The sequence below is a fragment of the Mizuhopecten yessoensis genome, unplaced genomic scaffold (genome assembly GCF_002113885.1).
Source record: "Mizuhopecten yessoensis strain PY_sf001 unplaced genomic scaffold, ASM211388v2 scaffold3235, whole genome shotgun sequence".
NCBI lineage: Eukaryota > Metazoa > Mollusca > Bivalvia > Pectinida > Pectinidae > Mizuhopecten > Mizuhopecten yessoensis.
In genome coordinates this window covers 946,785-972,956 of record NW_018404943.1, presented here as the reverse complement: position 1 = coordinate 972,956, position 26,172 = coordinate 946,785, and the positions used below count along the sequence as shown (strand labels likewise).

Below are 26,172 nucleotides of genomic sequence, written 5' to 3'. Positions count from 1 at the left end.
AACCACCTTATTCAATATCTAGCATACAGATTTCAGACTAAAAAGTTTTTGAATCTAGCACCTCTGATTCTAAACAAGGAAAATAAAGAAATTTTAGCACACTGACTCCTTTGTGCCCAACCCTACAGCCCTTGTGGGTAGGGCTGGCTCAAAATTTTCAAAGTATCAAACTGTCAACTCAGGGTTATAATTCCAACCAAGTTATTAACATGTAATATTCAAAGTATCATTTGCCATTATAAACCATAATAAATTTTGCCCCGCTCACCCCCCTCCTTCCCCAGGGGGTAAACGTGAGACCCTAGGGTCATAAACCTTAAGACCCTTCCATCTATGAAGAGTGTTTGATTCTACCATATTTGGGTCTGGAGAAGAAGATTTTTGAAATTTCAGTCAATTCAACCTTTTTTGGCCCCTCCCATCAACCCAGGGCTCATATGTGCATACCATCAAACTGCTACCCTATACTGATAATGCTAACCTAAATTGAATTACCTCCAATGGCAATTAAACAAATGTTGGTCCAAAATGTGATTTCCCTATATAAACTGTAGTAAAGTTTAACCCCTCCCCAGGGGGAAACGTGAGACCCCAGGGTCAAGATATTCACAATTTTGGTAAAGCACCTTAAGACCCTTCCATCGAAAATGTAAATTGTTTAAGGACGCACGACGAACGACCGACGACAACGGACAAAAGGTGATCGCAATAGGTCACTTGAGACTGTCTCAGGTGACCTAAAAACACTGAACCTTCTAAAGTTCGATATGAAACTGGAAGTCTTTAATTTATAAAGGAATATTTCTATAATCTCGTAAAAATGAGAAAAAGTTGAAGTTGTCAATAACCTTTACCCTCGTAAACATACCAAATTTTGGAAATTCTTAGCCGATTAAGATAATCTCAAAAATAATTAAAGAAATTAAAATAGCAAAATACACCACTATACCCTCACCCCCCTAGTTGGGTCGACTTTATTGGGATATTTGAGAATCTAATCTGTATTTTTCCCAGTTAAATTATCTTGGAAATGCAAATATGCTCCAAACTTGTGCTCAGTTTCCATGACAATTCATAATTTCTTGAAATCAGGAAGGTAAAAAATACCAAAAGTAATCACTCTGTAAGTCATGCATGAACTTTTAATATAAAATCTGTAATAGTTTAAGAGAACGTTTTACCTTTACAACTAGATTTTGAAATCAGAAAGGTAAAAATTGTAAAAATGTCCCATTACGTATACATTGTTATCAATTTGTTGGATGTTTCAATGTTAAATCAAAAACGGTTCCGAGATATGGCCCATAACAGGATTATCCATCAAAATGTACATATTTTGACAGTGGTAATTTCCAGGACACCCTCCACCGAAATGAACGTGAACACCCCAAAAAAGAGATGATATTTTACCCAACAACATTTGCATAATTTTCCATGGAAATTTTTGCAAGTTATGGCAAGTTATTATGAGCAAACTTAAAAATACAACATACATTACCTTGCTGTGTATACAAAAAGAGGCTGCTCACAAAGGGGAACAACTCGTACTTAACTCAATTCCTAGGTAGCACCACACCATTTACTTCACTGCCAAGGAGATGACGGAATTTATTTGTTAATGCCAATAAATACTAATTATCAGAAATAATATTTCACTGCCATAACTTTACTACTCCATTTTGTTCTTTTGTCTAGCATAGTAGATTCTATCTGAATAACTTGTCATTCCTCGAAAACAATTTGAAAGATTCCGATATAGAAAAGTATTGTTTTCTGCACTGAAATTTCGTTTCAATAGCTCAATTAGTCCAATAAAAAAGTTGGATACTTCTAGCTGTACGTCGCCCATTTATTTCCTCGAGCAAGAGTCTCGTCATTGTGTTAATTTATTGTGCCATTTCTAATGTGTATGGTTAACAGTCATTTCCAGTCTGTTTTTGTAGTAGCAATATATGCATGTACCTGTAAAGCTTTGTATATTTCTCCTTTGCAGACACAAGTTGATTATTAAAGCGTTCGCTTTCATGGGTCTACTTTTGGTGTACTGACTTGATACACATTGGTTAGTCAAAATTTGACAAGTAATGTCATATAACCTATGGCTAATCTGGTCATTTTTAAATGGGAATAATCTTTATTTCGACAAACTGATGGATATAGGTTGAATATCGACCAATAGATTTAATATCGACAATAGGTTTTTTGACCCCGTCCTTCTGTACCCATATTTGAAACAATTTCCAACCATTTAAAGTGATGTCTTAGATCGAGTAAGCATATCCAGAACCATCAACAATTTCCAAAAAGTCTGAACGAAGTAGACTAAGCATATCGAGAATAGTCAAACAATTTCCAAAACAATCTGAATGAAGTACAGGTGATGGGGATGAACCAATCTATTACACGAGACGTGTTCACCAGGAGTCTGTATGGATATTTTTCTCTGTACAAAATTTCTTTGAACTACTTTTAGGCGAGTTGTTGATGGTTCTCGACACCTTTTGTGTTTCATTAGCATCACATACTAAGGACTTGTACAGTACGTTAATACTTAAAAACTGTCCAGAATTAGGTAAATGGTGCCAAGTTAAAATATCAAAATTACTACTTATCTGAAATATTTGTCGAGTCCTTTTCAAAGAATTCATTCCATAGAAATTGAATACTGCAATGCATTTTACTTAATTATAAATTTTGAATATTTGAAAAACCACTTGTGATAACAAATACAGTGATACTTGTTATTGGCCGAACACAAAGCAATCAAAAGACCAACAAGTTAATAGAGATGGGTATTTTTATTGAAAAAAAAAATCAATTGGTATGCATATGTAGATATAAATGGTATCATGTAATCAAATGTTTTCCTTGTGAAATACAAAACGAGATCTTATATAGTGTCAGTATCTAGTTTCCAAGAAAATGCTGTCGGGACAGTTTCTCAATATATTGTTCACAACGTATATATTTTAAGCAACACTTGAAACTTAATAAAAACAATTTTTAACAGATAAATATAATCTTATGTAAAACATCAAACAAATATTTCGAAAGTAATGTTCAAGATGAAACTATTTTTCGTATAAGTTCATCCATGGTTCAACATCTTCATATGAATCAAGTCAACCAATTGATAAATTGTTTTCAAAATGCAGATTGGTCGGTAGCACTAGTCCATTCAACAGTTCAAAATGCAATCAGTTTTTAGCACTTTTCCTCGACGGTTCATCTCCCATCACTAAAAGTTGTAAGAGGAGGGCGGTATTCCTCTACAATAGCACTTTCCCATTAAGGGTTAAAGGTGTAACTTCGCTGTTCTCCTACACAGGATCCCCCTCTAGGTAGGGACTCGACATCCCCAGCTCGTGGTCTGTGAAGCTGCGACCCCGTGTCTCCGATGATCTTTCCCCCGTCCATGCGTTTGAACAACATCATAAAGCCAGCAGCAGCAGCAATAATAAGGAGCAAAACGACGCCACCCATCACGCAGACGATGATAATCAGTTGAGTACTGGAAGACAGAGCCTCCGATTCGGGAGCAAGAGCAGAATCTGGTTCGATAGTGTTATTACCTACTGGCAGATCTACAATAGACAATTGATAAATATGTGCAGTTAAACATTGGTTTATTTGATGGTTTAACATCCGCTATTACGACCTTGCGGCTTTTCAGCAGACGAGAACAGATTGAAAATGAAAAATAGAAGGGACAAAGCATGTAGCAAAGAGGAGGTAGAGTTGAAGATGGGAGTCGTCCGTCCTAGTTACAAACAGACTTAGCTTGTTACCTTACAAATAACAAGATTTACAAGTTATCTCCCTTTAAAAAGATTTAAATAGCATTGCCCGATTACTGTAAACCTAGAAACTTGCCTTTTCGCCCTTCTCAATGAGTGAATTTATCACGACAGCAAATATGGAGTACCTTACGTAAAAGCTATTGTAATTTTTCATGTGAATGACGAAATTAACACTAGGGGAACATGGATTTTATCTGCAAAGGGTGAATATTTGACTGGGCTAAAGTTTCCTGGTATACAATGCTCGAGTGACAGCCATTCAGTACACCAACATTTCCAGAGAAAGCAAATTATATTCATCTTATTATGAATTAATATTATACTCCATAACTTAACCATGTACTACAAAAACTACAATTTCATTTCATGAATAAAAGTAACATTCAACTCTATACGATATAAACCATATCTTGAAGCATATTTGGTAATTAATCATTTAATGCAGTCCGATTTCAAATACTCTTATGATCTGGAAACCACTATTCAACATTAGTATTTCATATTAGTATGAAAATGGAACAAAATGTAAACAGTATATATATGTAGTAGGACGAGGAAAAATGATAAAGAAAGTGCCGTCGCTGGGGCTCGAACCCGCGACCTTTGGCTCTCCAGCCCGATGCTCTACCGCCAAGCTAAAAGAGAAATTCCCTACAGCCGACGCTTGTAAGGCAACCTAATTAATTCACATCTTTAAAATATAGACTGTTCCTACCTCCATAAAAGTCGTTGCTTATATGGTCATTAGCCAGATTTATAGTGTCTAGGGCGATGCAACTGTAGGAGCCTTGGCCATTGAGGCATGCCGATACATAGCCATCACAGACGCTAGGGTCTTCACACTCATTAATATCTGTAAAGAAAAGACTTGTCATTTAACAAAACGATTGGTATACAACAGTTTAAGACCCAACATTCCACTACTTGTATATAATCATTTCCTCGCATCATAAATAATACCAGTTCTAGTAGAACGATATGAACTCCAAAAATAAAGTCAAAAGCAAGAAGCTTTGCTATGCTGCCCAATGCATCACCCAAATGAACCACCATTTAATATATTGGCATAGTTTGACACTTATTTTTATAAAAGTACCTCCGAATCCTTTCTTCCAGATTAGAAATATTGGTTAAATTTTAGCCCATAGGGTGGTGCCCCTTTGGGCCTAATGAGTGAAGTCAGGACGTTACTAGTGAACAGCAATCGCACATTGGGACCAATATGTCCAAAGTACGGCGCATTTACCTATACACATGTTGGTGCCATTTTGTTTGTATCCACCGAAACAGCTACATTGAAATCCACCTAGAGTGTTGTTGCACGCTTGGTTACAGGGACCGTACAGGAAGCACTCGTCAATATCCTCGCAGGAGAAACCATCCAAAGCTAAAGAGTAGCCTTGTTGACAATCACATAAGCGAGCGCCATACAGCTGGTGGCAGACGTGATCGCATCCTCCATTACTACCATCAGAACAGGAATTCCTCACTGAAACAGAATAACCAATAATTAAGGAGTGAACTTCCGCCATTTCGGTCATGTTCCACAATGTTACCTGCCTGGAACCTCTACCCAGGTTGTCTCCATACTCAACGCACCCGTCGTGAAGTAGAGACAGAATGTGGACTAGTCAGTACAAAGGACCGGTTCCCATTCCTGAAGAGTCGAGTGCTGCGAGATTGGGCCCAATCTAATCCGTCTCCAACATGGCAGGCAGTTAAGGGAACTCGTATTGCTGGTCTACGCCACCTTAAACCAGCATCATGAAGACTGTTCCTTGCCGTCAGAGTGGCTACCCAAGTACCAGAAGCATTCAGGTCATTTCGTAAAGCTTTAAATTACAAATAAGTCTAAAACATTAAATCATAGTACACCTAAAACTGATCCACATGCTAGCTAGTGCTACACAAGAAATGCAGAATTCATACTCATTCAACCGTTCCATACCTGTACAGGTCTGTCCATCCTCGCCAAGCTGGAAACCATCATCACAGCTGCATTGGTAGCTTCCTTTAGTGTTGACGCAGGCCTGTTGACATGGCCAGTTTGTGCACTCATTTACGTCTTCACAAATATGGCCACTTTCGTCAAGTTCATACCCATCTTGACAGGAACATTGATATCCGCCACTAACTTCGGTACAGGTTTGAGAACATCCCCCGTTGTTTTGCTCACACGACTTGCCACCATCTTTAGGAACATCAAGCACGGTAGGCATCAAAATGGCAATAACGGATAATTAAAGTCAATAGGCACTTTTACTCCGATTGTATCTAAATAAAGTATCATTTCAATTTTGTTCGACTACACTAGGCAACTTTTCCCTACATTCTCAATCGGTAGATCATGGCGAGGTTGGCAATTGGCGATACCGATCAGTCAATATGTTATAAAACACCTTTTTGAGGTCAATTCAATGATATCACAATGCCCTCTGCTAAATGCAGCTTTGTCATGGTTTTATGTGTTTAATGTTGTTTAATGATCAAACAGCACAACTTTATCTATTATTGACCTTAATTTTGGTGAATGCGATTTTTAAGGCGTTTTTCTCAGGTAGATATCACATATTCCTCAAAAGTCAAATTAAGTCTGCTTGCACAATATTACCAAATCAAATGTAGTCTTCGATACGTACCTGCTTGGAAAAATGACCTTAGTCTGATGGTAATGGAGACGCAGATGTAAGATCCCAAGTTGTTTACACATTGTGACCAATTTTCCGAGCAAATTGTAGCGTTCTGGCATTCATCGATATCTACAATGTAAGAGGCAGACTGAATGCAAAAGGTTCAAATGAAAATTGTGTTCGGAGGTATATGACCATTCATATCTTGCCATTCTTACAATTTCCTTCAAAAAGATGCCAACATTTGTAACCTTACCTCCTTTAGTTTACTCACCTTTTTGGTAATTTTATGACCACATCTGAAAGTTTGACACAGACGTATACATCTGTTCAATTCCATCAAAGTCCATCAATATACTTCGATGCAGGAATTATTCTAGGGTGAACTTGGTACCTTAGTGGCAAAACACTTTGTGACACGTTAAATGGCAACCTCGTTGGTAATAATTCACCTTTATATATTCTACACCTGTCAAGATCATACTTATTCCCCTCAAGTTTACTGCCTGTATATATCTCCAATGCAGTGGTGTAGTGGGCTAAACAAAAAGGTCTTGCTATATGGATTGTAAAGCATTTCCACAATGTTTTATGCTGTTCATAAATAAAAGTATTCCCTTATATTTTCGGTATGAAAGTCTACCGTCTTTGCAAGCGATTCCTGGAACCGACTATTTTACCGAATTTACAGTTGTCGTGCATTATCGAGACGGGAATGCAACCTTCAACATGGTTAATGAATGCCATTCCTATGCTAATGCTTATAGAAGGACTTTGTGGAAATGTGAATGTACAGGGGTGCGACCCAATTATCCTACCACTTGGTTCAAATATAGTACCCATACATGGGACCCATACATAGGACCTGTGGGGTTGGGAATCGTGACATGCCCATGTGCACCAGAATTTAAATTCTACCAGACGAGGTTGCAGCCGACATTTGCAAAGGATTTGCTCATAAACTTACTACTGTACACAACAAACAAAGCAGAAATTGGAGACATCAGCTGTATTTCAAAGTATAGTCTGCGTTGTAATACACTACAACACTCAAATCCTGTAAACAATTAAATAATCTTTTATTAAAGACCAGTTGCTATTTTGAACAATAATTTGAAACATGGCTTTTATAAAGGAATTTTTAACTTGCTTGATGATGTATTTGTCGGGCAGGAAAAAAATTGTCAGCACATGGTCAATTTCTTTAAAAAATAAACATATCCAAAGATACATCAAGAAGATATTTAACAGCTTAAGTCAACAAATTCAAGTGATTTTTCATTAACAAATCAAATTTGTGTTTATAAATTTTGGCATTATATTTGGACAGCAATACCATTATCAATATGGACACAATTTTCCAGCACTGAAGATTTTGGTTTGGTACAATTTGTCTATGATCATTTAGGATACAGCACAAATCAAGACAAATTATATCTTTGGTTTTCATAAGTATAACGGAACATTTATAAAGTTAAAAACTGAACAGTTTTTAAGTGGATTCCTATACTTGTGTTGCACACATTACAGCAGTCCAGTTTCCAATTCCTTAATTTTCAGTTGTGTTTGATGTTGTAATAAATGTTCTAAGGGTTGAATGCTCCTGTAGATTCTACGTCACCACAAGTTGAAGCACTGCGCATGTGAGTAGGAACAAGGAGTCCTGCCATAGAGTCCTTGCGTGGACGTCCTTCCATACGCTGATATACAATTATACAAGCAATGGAAGCACCAAGCGCCACCAGGATAATGATGCCAGCCATAACACCAATGATGATCATCATTTGGGTACTAGATAAAGTTTGTGGGGATGCATTCCCTTCAGCGGCGGCTCCCACATGGTCATCACTAAGGTAATCTGTAGAGGAAAAAACATAGATCTTATCATGTTCTTCAGAAAGATTGACATTTAACAATTTACAGGCAAATGAATTAAAAATTCTAGTCTTTGTTTCTTCAACTTTGACCATGAACATTTGTGTAATGCAAAAAGTATTATTTTTAGCAACTGCTTAACGGCCCAGGAAAAAACATAGATCTTATCATGTTCTTCAGAAAGATTGACATTTAACAATTTACAGGCAAATGAATTAAAAATTCTAGTCTTTGTTTCTTCAACTTTGACCATGAACATTTGTGTAATGCAAAAAGTATTATTTTTAGCAACTGCTTAACGGCCCAGGAAAAAACATAGATCTTATCATGTTCTTCAGAAAGATTGACATTTAACAATTTACAGGCAAATGAATTAAAAATTCTAGTCTTTGTTTCTTCAACTTTGACCATGAACATTTGTGTAATGCAAAAAGTATTATTTTTAGCAACTGCTTAACGGCCCATAAACACACGATAGGCATAAAACGAGTTTATTTAAACAAAGTTTACTACCCGCATTTTGCTAAGAATCACTTATATTTTGAAAAAAATTTATCAAAATGTTTAAATAATAATTAAAAACAAAGTGAATTTAATTGCATTTATAGTGTGGATTTGCGCATAACTTTTTATAGGCAATAGGACTTCCTGCCTCTGTATCTATTGATCAAAACATACCATGATCTATTTACCTCTGGACGGGCAAGAACACATGTCACGGGCGATAGCGTCACTTGAACAAATTTTGTCAGAGGGGAAAAAAGGAAAGACGTTTTGTACATTTTTATCCCGCCTCCATCCCCTCATCTCCACCAAGTAATGTGAATATTTAAATACTCGTTAGGGTACTATGTTTGCTCTTAGGAAAGTCAATATATTCACAATTGGATTTTGTATACCTACTACATGTATTTAAGGGACAGGGCAGTTTTTGCACCCCTCCTACAATAGTCATACTCATTGGTTTGGTTTAGTATTGTTTAACGTCGTATCAACAGGTATGGTCATTTAAGGACAGCCTCCCCCATGTGCAAAATGCATGCGTGCATGTTTTGGGAGGCTGCAATATGTTAGGGTTAGTCTCCTTTTGATAGCGCGGAACCGATGCAGATTTTAGCGCTACCTCACATAAAATACTGCCGAAGACACCCAGCAGGACACTATTGGATATTGCACAATGACTACATGTGTTTTAGGTCTGTGTAGCGACATGTAATGTATACAGGTTTGTATTTATGTCGTTTGTGAATAAACTGCCTATTTCATATCACTGGTATTACTGGTTTTCATTTGCCTTTTGTATAATGAGTGGCTTGCCGTGTGGTTAGTGTGAAGAATCTCACTATAAAGGATATTATATTTTCCTACCGTACTGTTTTGGGCAAATGTTGCCTTCCAAATAGTCTTGTGGGCGTGTTCAGTCTACCATAAAAGCGAGTGCACATTTTTCATCGTGTACACCCCTTTAAAAAGCTAAGCTAGGGCATTTGTCCCAAATTTTTAAGGAAATCGGATTTACTGCGATGAAATCGTTCATGCCCATGTCTGACTGTACGCTGGCAATATCGGTACCGACTTCATCCCTATGGACGATAATGCTAGGTCACGGAGCAAGGGTGACTCGTTACCAATTTTAAGAGTTACCCTTTTCCTGTGGCTCATTTTCCAACTGTAATTACGATTTTTGGAATTTTTGCATGCTGATGAATTAACAGAACAATCAATTTTCAAAACTAATCAGTTTAAACCAAATATATGCCAAAATAAAGTGATCCTTAGCAAAATGCGAGGAAGTGTAGTATGATAGTAATGCCACAATCAAATTTTCACTTGCAGAAAATATATAAACATACCTCCTTGTAGATCAAATTCATTTCCATCCTCGATATTGGACTCGTCATTTGCAACACTCGCCAAAAAGTCTACACAACTGTAGGAACCCAGGGTGTTTAGGCATACAGTGCTGTACAAGGGACATGCTTCCTGATTCTGACATTCATCTATATCTATAATAAAAAGTTAGGTGGACAATAAAGTTATAGAAAGCTAAATCAAGAATTGAAAAATCACTTGACCTTAAAGCTCGACCTGGGGATTAACATGAACTACTTTCACATCGGAATTTGATGCACAAGTTAAGAATTTCTTCCAAGTCTTAATCAAGATAAAGCATCCGATGTATGCATGCATAAATGAATGCACAAACGAACAAAATATAAAGAATGACGAATGACAGCCCTCATGTATGAGGACAAATATTTTGCAAGATTTACTGAATCCAGATCCAACTCTGGCAGTAATCTTTTACCTAAAAACTGGAAAATAAATGTTATAGTAAAAAAAAAAGCATTTTGATTTAATGGAAGTAGATTTTTGTACACAAAAGACTCGTTTGATCAGATCAAACCGACAGTTACATAATGCACGAAATTTTGATGTATTCATAGGGAAATAGGAATGCCAAAGCAACTGGACAAAGGCAAATTCAATGAAGTGTGCTGGTACTTTAGGATTGATTTGCCGTTGTCCAGTTGGAAATCATTTTGGCAGAAAACTGAATTTTAATTTGTGCAATGGTACTCTTTACCTCAATACCCAATTAGTTAACTCGTTCTCACTTAGAAGAATTGGACTCTTCCAATTCAAAGGTTGGAATAGTTCTATAACTTACCTTTACACAAATGAGTGTGGACTTCCAGTGTGAAGCCAGAGAAACAGCTACAGTCAAATCCACCTTCATTATTGCTACACAGCTGATTACAAGGACCATATAAAGCACATTCATCGAGGTCATTACAGGTGAATCCATCCGATGATATTTCGTAGCCTAGCAAACAGGAACACTTGCGAGCTCCATACAGCTGGCGACATATGTGGTCACATCCTCCATTACTACCGTCTGAACAAAGTTTCCGTGCTGAAAAAATACATAAATTACTGCTAAACGTAAGGCACCGAAAGTCATAAAAACACCTTGCATGCACAAAAGTGTATGTAGCTTAAGATGATATGCCTTGTAGCATGTCAAAAGGGCTTAGTTATGGAGCACACTAAATTCTGTAAACCCTAGGTTTAAAATGAAATAATGCACCTGTTCCTCCGCATCAACTGCTGAAACAAAAATATACTCTTGACTTATTGGATGAATTTTTATTGAAATTCATTTAGAAATGAATTAATGCTGGGGTGACCATCAAGATCGTCTGAAAAGTAACCGTCTTGTCGTACTTAATAAACCTGTTCAACGTGCACGTATTCTCGACTAGTGCATAAAGTTTGATAAAAATCTACATAAGAAATGAAAGTGCTGGAGATTGTACCAACAGATTGCTACATCCCTTCACAACTTCATTCCCGAATCTTATTGCTATGTATATCCTTCACCACCTATGTGAATCAACAGCCAGACGTGATGACCGATATAAAAACAATCAATAGGGCAATACAGGTTACCAGCCTAAACACCAATCAAAATCATTTGTTGCAGGTCTTGCCATACCTTCACATGTCTGTCCATCAGCACCAAGTTTAAAGCCATCGTCACAACTACACTGGTAGCTACCGTCGGTGTTGGTACAATTCTGCTGGCATGGCCAACTGTCGCACTCATTGATATCTGTACAACCGAGGGCTCCCTCTTTGTCGAGTTGGTATCCTGCTCGACAGGAACATTCATGTCCACCGGTCACTTGGGTACATATGTGGGCACATCCACCGTTTTGTTTTTTACAGGATTGATCATCTGGAAATATTAATTTATAGGTGCAGGTTATTTTCATTTGATAATATTAATTTGTTAATCAATTCTTTTATTATCAATAATTTCTTTTCATATCTCCACATTTATTATTGTATGTCGACTAGGGATGTCACGGTTAACCAAAATAACGGTTAGGTTCGGTTCATAATTTCCGTATTTCGGTTCGGTTCTGTATAAGTGGGTCGTAGTTGTTTGGTAGCAGCAAAGGCGTGTATTATTTGTGTCAATCTCGATCGATGCATGCCCCCCGACTCCATAGTCATGCAACCGCAATAATAAGTACGACTGTTCTTTAGGATGGTTTGAAATGGCAGCTTCGACTTGGATTTTCTCGCAGGCGGTCTTGTGCACAAGACGGTAACTGAACACTGGATATATGTATAACAAAAATTAAACACTCCTCGGGATTAACCTCTTCAATCAATGTCTGCCTATATATTATCTAATATAACTTTGAAATCGGCAGCTACGAACGAAACTGCATTCAACACATGGGCCCAGTTCAGAAAACGTTGACAACACGAGGCCTTACTCCAATACAAATCAGATCCTTTGCATTTAAAGTTTTTACGCACGACTTTCACCCGATTTCATAGCGGTATATATATGTATATTATGTACGATATGGGCGGACATTGATGAGTTGGATCCCGTAAAGTACACAAATTTAATAAAAAAATAAAATAACAAAATACATAGATTACAAAGTTGCCTGAACCGAAATAACCGAAAACAGACAACAAAAATGATAACCGAACCGAAAAATTCCTGAGCCGTGACATCCCTATGTTGACAGAATCCCACCACCTTTACCTTTGGTATAGAGGTACAGAATGACCTTTCACCTTCGGTATCGTAGTACAAAATGACAGTTACCTTGGCCTTTAGTATGGATTGAGTGTCAAGTTATTCTTGGTCACCAATTGGATAGCACCGATACATATCCATTATAAATGGCTCCATGCTGAATTGTAATGGTACTACTCACCACTTCCTTGAACGCTGGCCCTTCTTATGTTCGTTAGACTGATGCCAACACAGACAAATGATCCTGGGACGTTTACACACATCGACCAACTACGAGCACAATTTTCAACGGTGTCTAGTTGAAGACATTCGTCTATATCTGCAAGAAAATGAGTTATTTTAAAGTTCATTCAACATGGAGCATAAACTTATCAACATAAAATATTCAGGAAGGGCATCTAGTTAATGGATTTTAATAACAATATATTATGAAACTCTTTTCCGTTCATATATTTATTCTTTTTCATTTAAACATTTTTTGCATTGCATTGTTTTGGGATAAACATTTATGCATCCATACTGAATGTCCTCAATCAAAGGCTGTATGTTTAGGACTGGAATATTCCAATTATCATAAAAATGAAGCCCTCCTATCTACTTTAATAAAAGATAAATGTGAAAGCTCTGTTTCAGCTATTTATTGGCAGGTTTACTTTTTTGAAAGCATAAACATTCTTCGATATTGTAACCAAAAAAATATTTTAATGTTTAAAAAAAAAAATGTTTGGCCTACAAATAATTGCCAATATTGCAAATCCAAAAACTAAAAAACAGAGCCTTCACATCATTGATAATAAAAATTTCCTTACTGAGAATTCTGGTCTTTTTGCTGTATCCAGCAAGAATCCGAATTCCTCTTCCACATCACCGTTAACAATTTCCATTGCATACATGCAGCAACCAGTGATTGAGGAAACTCAGCAGATGCGAGGTTAACAGATCCATCAGTTTGATGATAAATGCTGGTGCGAAATGTTGTATTTGTGCCGAGTTATGTTTCACGACTTTATATTGATGTTGGACCGAATGATCTTTCATGGCCGCCATGTTTATAATATGCCGACTTTTATATCATACGGGTAATATTGGGTCGACTTATATATATCATACGGGTAATATTGGGCAAGTTATATTTAACGACGGGTAATATTGGTTCGACTTATATCATATGGGTAATATTGGGCCGACGTATATTTAACGACTGGTAATATTGGGCCGACTTATATTTAATGACGGGTAATATTGGGCAGACTTATGACGTATCATAGTAATATCGAGTCAGAACATGATTCACAGCAGTAAGCAAGAGATAATGGGCAGACTTTTCGCTTACGACCGACCGTGTAAGCCCATTAGCAAAATACTTCTACACCGAACCAATTGAAATTTGTTTTACAGAGAAAATATCTGCAAACAAGTTTGATGGTTTAATTACTGTTGGTGCATATCATTTATGATGGCATACAAGGAAATCCTATACCTGTACATGTAGTTATATAACTTCAGTATATTACAACCAGAGAGTCGTCCATCACTCGCCTGTTTATATTAGTTGGTTTCCTTGCAGATTATATGGGCCAATACTGAATGTGGAAACCTTGATGATAGAATTACAGTGTATATCAAATTGTTATACCATAAACAGCAAAATCCCATTAATATAGCAAATTCTGAATGATTATTACTTTCTGAAACTATGACAACAGTTCCCATGGATATAATATTGAAAATGTGGTACGTGTTGTATCAAAAATACTATGTTGATGCTGTGTAGTAAATATGACCTGGCTAGAATGTACTTGTGAATAAGGATGTTATAATAGACTGATTTACCAGAGCAGGTTCGCTGGTCAGCCTCTAGCGTAAATCCAGGAGCACAACTGCAGGTGTAGCTACCAGCGGTGTTGGTGCAGATCTGAGGACAGGGTCCAAAGGAAGAGCATTCGTCGATATCATCACAGGCATGGGAGTCAGCAGCAAGAACATATCCTGCGTTACAGCTACAGATATAGGCTCCGAACACATTTTTACAGTTGTGTGCACATCCACCGTTACTAGTGTCGCAGGTGTTAGTCACTGCAAGTAGAAAATTTGATTCATTAAAAGCTAATAATTATTCAAAGATTTGGCGGAGATATATAATGTAATTCAAGTGTCACATTTATTAGGCTAGTGTGCAAAGCAAACTTTTGTATCGAACGATGAGTGAACAGACAAAAAACGAAATGTTTTTTGTCTACGCAGCGAGATCGTGAATAAGATGTAGGCAGTTAGGATTTATAAAGCAAAAACAGATCCCTCTAAAACAGGGGGATTTTGAAAGTACGCTCGAGGTTAAGGTAGCAAATCCAAAGATTCATCAGTTACTCTGCGATAAACATGTACAGCGAATCAATCGCAGAATGACCCAGTCCTAACAAAATACAGGAAACTTTCAAGTTCTTGATCGAATATGTAACCCACTGCAAGTTTTTCTGAAACTAGAAACCAATGGATATACAATAGAAATATATATCACCATGCTGGCGAATACTTACAAAGAGCCTCAGAACAAATACATACCATCGGGCAAGGGTCCAGTTTCACCTGAAAATACAAAAGTTACAAACTTAGATATGGTGTGAACTAATACCTAACAAGAGTACCGCGGGGCGGAACAAAATATGCCCGTCAAATGCTATATAGCGTTATATACTTTCCAACAAGAGTGGTTAGCCGATATGCTATAAAATATGTAGGAGGAAATCTTCGGACAAAAAATCAAATAGTGAAATGAACAAAAGGCAATAAATTTTGCAAAAAATGGTGAATCGATTCTTTTAAGAGACAACTTCATATCATGATTATAATGTAGACTAAGTTTCAAAAAGATCGGTCGAAAAATGTAACAGATTGCCGGACAAACAAAAGTTTATGCCGGCCGGCCAGCCCATACCATAATACTAGTCAAATTTGACCCGTCGTATAAAAACTAAACCCCAGTGCAATATAGTACTGCATATTAGTATTAGTGGGAATCTGAACAGAATTCAGAAATTCATTTTGCAGTTCCAAAAAAAATGATAAGTTGGTCCACGGGCCCCGAGTTACGAGATTTAGTTCAATAGCGATTTTAATAAAGCACCTGGAGACCTTCCCATTCAAGTGTGGCAGGTTTTATTTGTACCTAGGATTGGGTCGACTTCCAACTTCGAGCTAGAGGCAATTTCCCCTTTAGCTCGGTGGTAGAGTGTCCAACTAGGAATCTGGAGATCGAGGATTCATCCCCGGTGGAAACACTCTTTCCCGTTACACAAGGAAATCATTGGTATATTTTAGTGGATTTTGGCAGATGCACTCCTCTTGCCCCTGGGGGCAAGAATTATATATTGCAGTGTTTGGGTTACCTTTTTGGGTGTGAAAATTTGAGGAAAAAAAACCATGTTTTTTGCCTGGTGCGAGTAAAATGTTTTCGGACCGATGATGTCAAAAAGCAGTCAATTGACAATTTGCAATAGGTGACCTAAACAAAATACCGAGTATTGTTTGTATTCAAATGTATGGCAATAAATCAAAAGGTAATGTCAATTAAAGTTATGATTGACTTTAATAATATTAATCCAATTTTGTGAAACGTTACAAAATTCAGACAGTTCTATATTTAAAAATTACATTTGCAGTTTTATATTTATTTGTACCAAATATTTGCAAAAAAATCGAAAATCCAAAAACAATCATGAAAATGATGATAAATTATGCAATCCATTTAACCAAACTATGTCGACACGAGACAAACGCCCATGTGATTTTGGTTTTAAGATTTCCTTGCTACTCCGATCCTGGACATTACATGTTAAATACAGCTGTGCTTGGAAGCATCGTGTTGTGCGACACAACATGCGGGCGCGTACCAAAAAGACTCGCTTCTTACTACCACTAGTGTCACTCGGCATACAAAAGGGTCCGATATTTGTGCTATGCAGACATTGGAAACGGGGGGCCAAATAAATATTTTTAGTTCTGTAAGGGCACTACTTCCAAAAATAATCACTGTATATCGAGTTACCAGAAGACTTGATATCATGTAACGATATTAAGAGTAAATAAAATATGCCCATGATGGCGACATAACTTATTGTGAGAGTGCAAATCTATATATTCCCTTTAGCACTGGTAGGGACTTAATAAAGCATTCAGTATCCTCACCTTGAGGTCCTGTAACACCATCAGTTCCTGCTTGGCCTTTTTGTCCCGTTGATCCTATAGTACCAGTCGCACCGTTGTTGCCCACAGCTCCTGTATCACCCTTACTACCAGTAGCACCAACTGTGCCAGTAATACCTAAGCGTAAAAAAATTGTCATCAATCTGCTGTTCAATTACCAGTCATTGTCATTACAAAATTTTACTACTTGATTAGGTCATCTTGTTTATAATATATGCCGTGAATACAAATTAATGTATGCTGCAAATATTTTGTGAATTACATTGTATTTAGATTAAGAGTTCCTATGCGATATTTAATTAAGAATATCATTTTTTTAAACAATGCAAAAATCTTTTAAATCGCTTGCAAATTCTATAATTTGGATTTCTAGGGGGGAAACACCGATAATGAAATGCTATTGAAATACAGATTTCTGGCAAAGTTTAAATGCACATTTCCGAATGAGAAAATAATTTCTCTTCAAATACTTTCATTCATTGTTTAAACATACTTACCACTGACACCCTGTGGTCCTGTATTGCCAACGACTCCAGAATCTCCAACACCACCAGTCACTCCAGAAGTGCCAATTTCTCCCTTATATCCAGTCTGTCCCTGAATTCCAGTGCTGCCAACATCTCCTTGGTCACCCTTTGATCCAGTGTTGCCCACGACGCCAGTATCACCAACATTTCCCTGATCACCTGTCACTCCATCACTTCCTTTTAGACCTGTGGACCCCACTGCTCCAGTAACGCCCTGTGAACCAGATACTCCTGTATTTCCTATCTGTCCTTGATTTCCTGTAGCACCAACATCTCCTTTATTACCAGTATTTCCCGTCTGTCCTGTAAGTCCCACGTTGCCTTGAGCGCCCGTCTGGCCATCGTCTCCCTCGCTACCCTGTGGTCCAGTGTCACCAGTATTGCCAAGGTTACCTTTGGGTCCTGTTGATCCAGTGTCGCCAGTATTGCCCTCCAGTCCTGTATCACCAACAACACCAGTAGCACCCTGCACACCAGTGTCTCCTACTTCTCCCTTAGCACCAGTATTGCCAACATTTCCAGTTGCTCCAACACTACCAGTATTACCAGTCGTTCCTTCGAGTCCAGTATTTCCAACATTTCCTTGGAGTCCCGTTGCACCAATGCCTCCAGTAGAGCCAGTAGAGCCAGTAGAGCCAGTATTGCCATCTTCTCCTTTGACCCCTGTATTTCCAACTCCTCCTTTGGGTCCAGTGTTGCCTATTTCTCCTTTAGCTCCAGTATTTCCTGTATTTCCAGTTTGACCTTTATAACCTGTGGCACCAACATCTCCCGTCTGCCCTATATCTCCAGTCAGCCCCTGTATTCCTTGTTCTCCCTTCGACCCAGTGTTACCAGTTGAACCTATAGAACCAGTCTGGCCTATTTCACCTTTGTCTCCGGTTTGTCCTGCTACACCTTGTGTGCCAGTATTGCCAGTGTAGCCAGTGTTACCTTCAGGTCCTGTGGCACCCACAGTGCCGGTATTTCCTACATTGCCAGAGTCTCCTTTGACACCAGTATCTCCAACCTGTCCAAGATCTCCTTTTAATCCTTTACTTCCTACATCACCCTTCACACCAGTGTCTCCAACTCCACCAGTTTGACCTTCAACACCTGTACTACCAACAGGACCTGTATTGCCAACACCTCCAGTTTCACCTTTCGCTCCTGTGTTTCCATCACTACCCGTTGCCCCACTGGCTCCCACATTACCTGTAGCTCCCTCTACACCAGTGTTTCCAACTTGTCCTGTGGATCCAATTGGACCGGTGTTTCCAGTTAGCCCTTGTTCTCCAGTGTTACCAACTTGACCCGTTGAACCCGAGACACCAATTTCACCAGTTGTTCCCTCGACTCCAGTGTTTCCTGTTGGTCCTGTTGATCCCGTATCTCCCGATTGACCAGTTGAACCAGTGTTGCCTACAACACCAGTGACTCCTTGTACTCCAGTGCCTCCCGTCTGTCCCTTCTCCCCAGTATTACCAACCAGGCCATCGGTTCCACTTATTCCTGTTTCTCCTAAACCTCCTTTTAGTCCGGTACTACCAATTTGACCTTGGTCTCCTGTTGCACCGGTGTTTCCTTCAACTCCCCGTTGTCCTTTTGGTCCAGTGTTTCCAACATTTCCCTGTGTGCCAGTGTCTCCCTTGAATCCAGTGCTGCCGGTGTTGCCAACAGATCCTGTAGACCCTACACTGCCAACGTCTCCCTTAGACCCAGTGTTTCCAATATCTCCTTTAGCCCCAGTCTGTCCCTCAAGGCCGGTGTCGCCCTTAACTCCAGTATCCCCAGTTTGTCCCGCATTTCCTGTGCTACCAACACTACCCGATGTGCCCGTTTGTCCAATGTCTCCTTTCAGACCTTCGACTCCAGTATTGCCAACATTACCCTGTTCACCTGTGACTCCTTCACTTCCAGTCTGTCCTTGAGGGCCAGTATAGCCAACAACACCAGAGACTCCCTGGATGCCGGTGTTGCCGGTTTCACCTTTGACACCAGTATTGCCAACATTGCCAGTTAGCCCCTGATTTCCCTGGATTCCTTGATCACCTTTGTCTCCAGTAGAACCACCATTTCCCTTCTGTCCTGTATTGCCACCGATTCCTTGGACTCCTGTATTGCCAGTATTTCCTTGATCTCCTTTTACACCAGTGGAACCAACTAGACCTTGATCACCTTTAGCACCGGTTGCTCCTACTAGACCAGTTTCCCCTTCGTTTCCAGTTTGACCTTGACTTCCTGTGCTTCCTACACTACCTGTAGCTCCCTCTGATCCTGTGGATCCAATTTCACCCTTTGCTCCAGTGTCGCCAATGTTTCCAGTTTGTCCTTGAATTCCCGTGATACCCTGTATACCGGTGTCGCCTTCTTCTCCCTTTGGTCCAGTGTTGCCAATTTGTCCCTTGGCACCGGTGTTTCCAACTGTGCCTACTTCACCTGTGTCACCCGAACTTCCAGTCAGTCCCTGAATACCTGTACTGCCAACACTACCTGTATCACCTTTTACACCTGTGCTTCCAGTTTGACCTACGGCACCCGTGTTGCCAACGCTTCCTGTAACACCAACTTCTCCAGTATTGCCAATTTGTCCTTGGTCTCCAGTGGCACCAACACTGCCCGTCTGCCCTTGAATACCAGTAGATCCTACGTTGCCTTGGGTACCGGTATTTCCTATTTGTCCTTTCTCTCCAGTAGTTCCTTCTACTCCAGTATCACCTTCGAGACCTGTATTACCGGTTTGTCCATTCACACCCGATGTTCCAATTTGCCCCTTCTCTCCAGTGGCACCAACACCACCAGTCTGACCTTGGATACCAGTATCTCCAACAAGACCTGTTTGACCTTGAATGCCAGTGGTACCTGTTTGTCCTGTTGTACCTTGGTCGCCTTCATTTCCTTTTGCTCCAGTAGTACCAGTGTCGCCAATATTGCCTTTGGATCCTGTATTGCCAATTTGACCTTTTTCTCCTGTATTGCCAACAGCTCCGGTATTTCCCTGTTGACCAGAAGCTCCCGTTTCTCCTCCATCACCTTTAGGACCAGTATTTCCAGCTACACCGTCGAGTCCAGTGCTTCCTACAGCTCCTGTATCTCCCTCAGATCCTGTGTTTCCTACTTGACCCGTCAAACCTTGTACACCAGTGTCGCCAATTTGTCCTTTGTCACCTGTAGTTCCAACCTGTCCAGTATTGCCAACAACACCTTGATCTCCCTTTGCACCAGTATTTCCTTGCTGTCCATCACTTCCCTTATCTCCATAGGCCCCAATAGGTCCAGTGTTTCCAGTTACACCTACATTTCCAGTAGCACCAACAGCCCCTGTATTACCAGCATTTCCCTGCGTGCCAGTAGACCCAACAGCTCCAGTGTCTCCTTCAACACCAGTACTGCCAAATTGTCCCTTGGCTCCAGTATTGCCAACAAGTCCAGTTACACCTTGAATACCTGTGTCACCAATTTGTCCTGTAAGTCCACTTGCACCGACTTCTCCTTTAGTTCCTGTATCTCCTGCGACACCTGTATCCCCAATGCCACCTTTAGGTCCTGTGCTGCCTAAATCTCCTGTAACTCCCTGGATACCACTACTTCCAACAACTCCAGTTGCACCAACCTCTCCTTTTGATCCTGTTGTTCCAGTGTCGCCCTGTGTACCCTTAGCACCAGTATTACCCGTCAGACCATCATCACCTTTAACACCAGTGTCTCCAACATTACCTGTGACACCTTGGACTCCCAGTTCACCTTTTGGACCAGTATTGCCAACACCACCTGTAACACCCTGAATGCCAGTATTTCCTGAATCTCCCTGGGTACCTGTAGGGCCATCATTACCAGTAGAGCCGACCATACCAGTGTTTCCAACGATGCCTTGGTCTCCTTTGACTCCAGTGTCTCCCACAGTTCCCTGTGGTCCAGTATTTCCAGTGTCTCCCTTCACACCAGTGTTTCCAATCACTCCTGTTGATCCTGTTGGTCCAGTAGATCCCACATCTCCAGTAGCACCAGTATTTCCCTCGACCCCTGAGGAACCTGTGACACCGCGTTCTCCAGTCTGTCCTTGATCCCCTGAACTACCTATCTCTCCCTTTGATCCAGTGTCGCCTACCGAGCCGGTTAGCCCCTGAACTCCAGTATCACCTTTGGTACCTTGAATGCCTGTATTTCCCATCGGTCCTGTATCTCCTTTCGTACCCTGTACACCAGATATACCTTGTACTCCTGTATCTCCAACCCCTCCTTTTGGTCCAGTGTTACCAATTACTCCAGTCAAACCTTGAATGCCAGTGTCACCTACTGCTCCCGTCTGCCCTTCCACACCTTGTGTTCCAGTAACACCAACATCGCCCGTGGCTCCCTGAATACCGGTATCCCCAACAGAGCCCTTTGCCCCTGTGTTGCCTTCATCTCCTTCGCTGCCAGTATTGCCAACTTCTCCAGTAACTCCCTGTATACCAGTATCGCCTACTTGACCAGTGGACCCAACGCTTCCCGTCTCTCCTTGTGTACCTTGCGATCCTGTGTCACCACCGTCTCCTTTGGCACCAGTATTTCCAGTAACACCCTCGACACCTTGTATTCCTGTATCTCCAACACTACCTGTGACACCTTGATCGCCCGTTAGTCCTTGTTCTCCTTTATCACCAGTATTTCCAACCTGACCTGTTGCTCCAGTGGCACCCACATTGCCCGACAGTCCTTGTGGTCCTTCAACGCCTGTAGTACCAACAGACCCAGTGGATCCAATATCACCTTTCTGTCCAGTGTTACCATCATCCCCACCAATTCCTTTTATACCAGTAGCACCCACTGCACCCGTTTCCCCTTCTATGCCGGTGTTACCAACTGACCCCATTTCTCCCGTGTTGCCAACTTGTCCCGCAATGCCTTTGCTACCAGTGTCTCCTTTCGAGCCTGCGATACCTGTATATCCAGTTGATCCAACGGGTCCAGTGTTCCCAACGTCACCCGTGTTTCCAATATCACCTTTCCCTCCATCATCTCCCTTTTGTCCAGTACTGCCCACTTGTCCTGTAGACCCTGCTGGTCCTATGTTGCCAGTCTGGCCGTCTGGTCCAGTGCTACCTACATCTCCAGTCAAACCCTGAACTCCTTGGATTCCCGTTTCTCCCTGGATGCCAGTATCTCCATTTTGCCCTGTTTGGCCTTGGATTCCAGAAGGACCAGTGTTTCCAATATTTCCTGCATCTCCTTTGGCTCCAGTATCTCCCTTTACACCAGTATCTCCAACAGATCCCGATGTACCAACATCTCCCTGGGATCCCTTATCTCCAGTAGAACCCAATATACCTGTAACACCAACCTCTCCTTTTGTTCCGGTATTTCCAAATTGTCCTTCGTCACCTTTGGCTCCACCATCTCCCTTCAGTCCAGTGGCACCGATTTCACCTTTTATACCAGTTATACCTTGATCTCCTGTGATACCCGATATTCCTTGTATTCCGTCATTTCCTGTCAAACCTTGAATTCCGGTGTTTCCTACCGCTCCTGTATCCCCAACATCTCCTTTCCCTCCTTTGGATCCAGTGGCTCCGACATTCCCAGTGGATCCAGTGTCGCCAACACTGCCGGTCTGACCTTGTATTCCAGTGTCTCCAATAACTCCAGTGCTTCCCTGTTGTCCAGTGTTTCCCACTTCACCTTTAACTCCAGTGTCACCGACTTGTCCTGTTGCACCTTGTATTCCGGTATTGCCTACCACCCCTTGTGAACCAGTGCTGCCTACCTGTCCTGTGGTACCTTGTATACCTGTAGAACCTACATTTCCTTTAGCTCCAGTCTGACCTTCGGGTCCTGTGTTGCCCTCATCGCCAGTGTTGCCAATTTCCCCTTTTGAACCAGTATTTCCAGTGTCCCCCTGAGCTCCGGTGTTTCCTGTTGCTCCTTGTTCTCCTTTAAAACCAGTGGCTCCTACAGGTCCAGTGTTTCCTACATTTCCGGTTGATCCAACAACACCTGTTGCCCCAACATCACCCGTGTTTCCCTGCTCTCCTTTGTATCCTGTATCGCCTGCAACTCCTGTGCTTCCAACTGATCCTGTATTACCCGTGACACCAATCTGACCTGTAGCACCTGTGTTACCTACTGGTCCACTACTGCCAGTGTTACCAACTAATCCAGTTGTGCCCTGCTCCCCAGTTGCACCTGTATCGCCTTTCAGTCCAGTGTTTCCTACATTGCCCGTTACACCTTCAGATCCAGTCACTCCGCTGACTCCTTGTATTCCGGTATCACCAACTGATCCTGTTGATCCCTCGACACCCGTGGACCCCACCTCGCCTTTCTGGCCAGTGGTCCCCACCTCTCCCTTATATCCAGTGCTTCCAACATCGCCTGTGCTACCTTGAAAACCAGTGTCACCAGTCTGACCTTTGGACCCAGTTAATCCAATATCTCCTGTTTGACCAACAGGTCCAGTTGCTCCAACTTCACCTTTGCTTCCAGTATTGCCGACTACACCCTGGTCCCCTTCGAGTCCCGTGTTACCAGTTGCACCTTGAGTTCCAGTTGCACCAACAGTACCTGTAGAACCTGTTACACCTACACTTCCTGTTGCTCCTGCGACACCTGAAAAACCTTGAATACCAGTATCGCCAACAGAACCAGTTGAACCTTGAATACCAGTATTTCCCATCTGACCTTGGTCTCCCGTCAGACCTTGTATTCCAGTATCGCCTACAGATCCTTTTCGGCCAGTATCTCCGACAGATCCTGTTGATCCAACATTCCCAGTAGCCCCCTGTATTCCTGTGTTACCAACTTCTCCTTTAGTACCAGTGTTGCCAACTTGACCAGTTGCTCCTTCACCGCCAACTGCTCCCTCCTCTCCTTTGTTTCCAGTATCCCCAACAACACCAGTGGCTCCAACAGGCCCAGTATTGCCCACAACTCCAGTGTTGCCCAGTTGCCCTGTTTCTCCCGATATGCCCTGGATTCCTTGGTCTCCTTTGGGCCCTGTATTTCCTATATCACCAGTAGCTCCTTCAAGTCCTGTTGATCCAATTGATCCCGTAACTCCAGCTACCCCGCTTGCTCCTATTGGTCCAGTATTTCCTGCAGGTCCCGAGATACCTGTAAAGAAATTCATATTTGAAGAGTGATCAAGACATGATGTTCCCGTGACTACGACGGATTTGTTTTATTGTTTTGACACTGTTCTTAGTAACGGGTACTGACTTAAGCACTCTAAAATACACTCCTTCACTCAAAGAGCTGGGTTTCAATTTCCAATAAAAAGTCACATCGGGCACTGTACATTTTCTATAAGGGGTAACGGTAAACTACTTTGCCTTGCTGAAACACTTGCTCAAGGTATTTTCATAACAGGCCTAGACATTCGATTAAAATCCAAAGTTAGTCGATAGAGAAATGACAATGAATTGGTAGACATTTTGTTTATAAATATTTTAGTAATAATGACGAATACCTTTACCTCGAGACCTTGAAACAAACGAGCTTTTCTCACATTGACCTTGTATATAAAGTTTGATCAACCATTTAAGAAGCCGATAGAACAATAAATCCATCCAGATTCAGTTACATCGACCTTTTGCATAAAGGAAACATTCCAACCTGGTCCCTTACTTTCGATAAAATAAATATCTTTGCAAGAAGAGTCCGATCCCATTCTGGTCTAGTGCACAATGCAGTCCTAATTACTATGCAGCAAATTAAGTAGTTGACCAGTCTTAAGTCACCTTACCGAAGTAGATGCACTAGATTAATGGCCCAGCACTTATTATCAAAGACATTTTAGCGTTGCGACGTGTTACATGTCAATTGTTCTACTCATATCAGTAAAGATCAATAAAAACAAGAATTCCACAGGAAGGAATGCCACCTGCTCAGCACTTTTAGTTATCACGTAAATAGATATGCCAAAACGTGAAAAGTATAACTCACAGAAAAACCTATAATATATGTTGAACATTGCTTCTAGCGTTACTGTAATTTTGATTGAAATGAATCGATTAAAATAAAGTTCTTGCATTTACTACAGTGTCTTTATTTGGCAATAAAAGGAGTATAACTCTACCAAAAATATACGTAAACTTCCGTAATGCGAACTTGTTGAGCTATATTGGTATTCAATATGTGTACCAAGACGAGTTCAATCAACCCAAGGAAACTAAGTTATCGCATGGAAACCTCGTTTCGGTTGACGTGACCGACAAGGTAATATCTATATTGTCACCTCGCGTTGCAGGCGACACAAAAATTTGTTTAGGGAATCTTTGATATTTCTGCAAGCGAATTCACCAAGTTATTGCGGTATTTTTGATCAATCACCACAATTGAAAGTGTGCATACATTAACAAAGTATAGCATTCACATGTATTGTTAGTTATATTTACATTCAGAAACCATATGCAACTGTATTCGGCAGTCAAACTTTCCAACCTTCAAATTTAAAATCTATACCCGGCTTTCACATTCAAATGTGTTTATCATGTTGTTTATTAATGCTCGCTGTAATGAGCAATAAAGTTTTGGTTTGAAGATTTTTTTCGAAGGGTTTCATTGTCAGTAATATTGTAGCATATCTGGAAAGTTGTAATGCAATTTCCCCC

General features: G+C 40.5%; 1 protein-coding gene across 2 annotated transcripts in view; it reads right to left on the bottom strand.

The window, feature by feature from the left end:
- Window positions 1-2,783: 2,783 nt before the first annotated feature.
- LOC110447246 (uncharacterized PE-PGRS family protein PE_PGRS54-like) overlaps window positions 2,784-26,172 on the bottom strand; it is a 36,006-nt gene continuing 12,617 nt past the window's right edge. Inside the window, exons 7-15 of one of the 2 annotated variants that reach the window (XM_021492803.1) lie at window positions 17,573-24,673; window positions 17,058-17,192; window positions 15,435-15,458; window positions 14,706-14,948; window positions 6,440-6,559; window positions 5,749-5,991; window positions 5,047-5,289; window positions 4,516-4,653; window positions 2,784-3,584 (exon numbers count right to left, since the gene is read on the bottom strand). In XM_021492803.1, the coding sequence (XP_021348478.1) occupies window positions 3,289-3,584; window positions 4,516-4,653; window positions 5,047-5,289; window positions 5,749-5,991; window positions 6,440-6,559; window positions 14,706-14,948; window positions 15,435-15,458; window positions 17,058-17,192; window positions 17,573-24,673 (8,543 nt within the window). In that variant the 3' untranslated portion in view covers window positions 2,784-3,288. Of the gene's footprint in view, window positions 3,585-4,515; window positions 4,654-5,046; window positions 5,290-5,748; window positions 5,992-6,439; window positions 6,560-7,424; window positions 8,289-10,158; window positions 10,312-10,976; window positions 11,223-11,804; window positions 12,048-13,053; window positions 13,192-14,705; window positions 14,949-15,434; window positions 15,459-17,057; window positions 17,193-17,572; window positions 24,674-26,172 lie in introns of those variants that run through there. The other variant, XM_021492802.1, reaches the window with a different exon arrangement.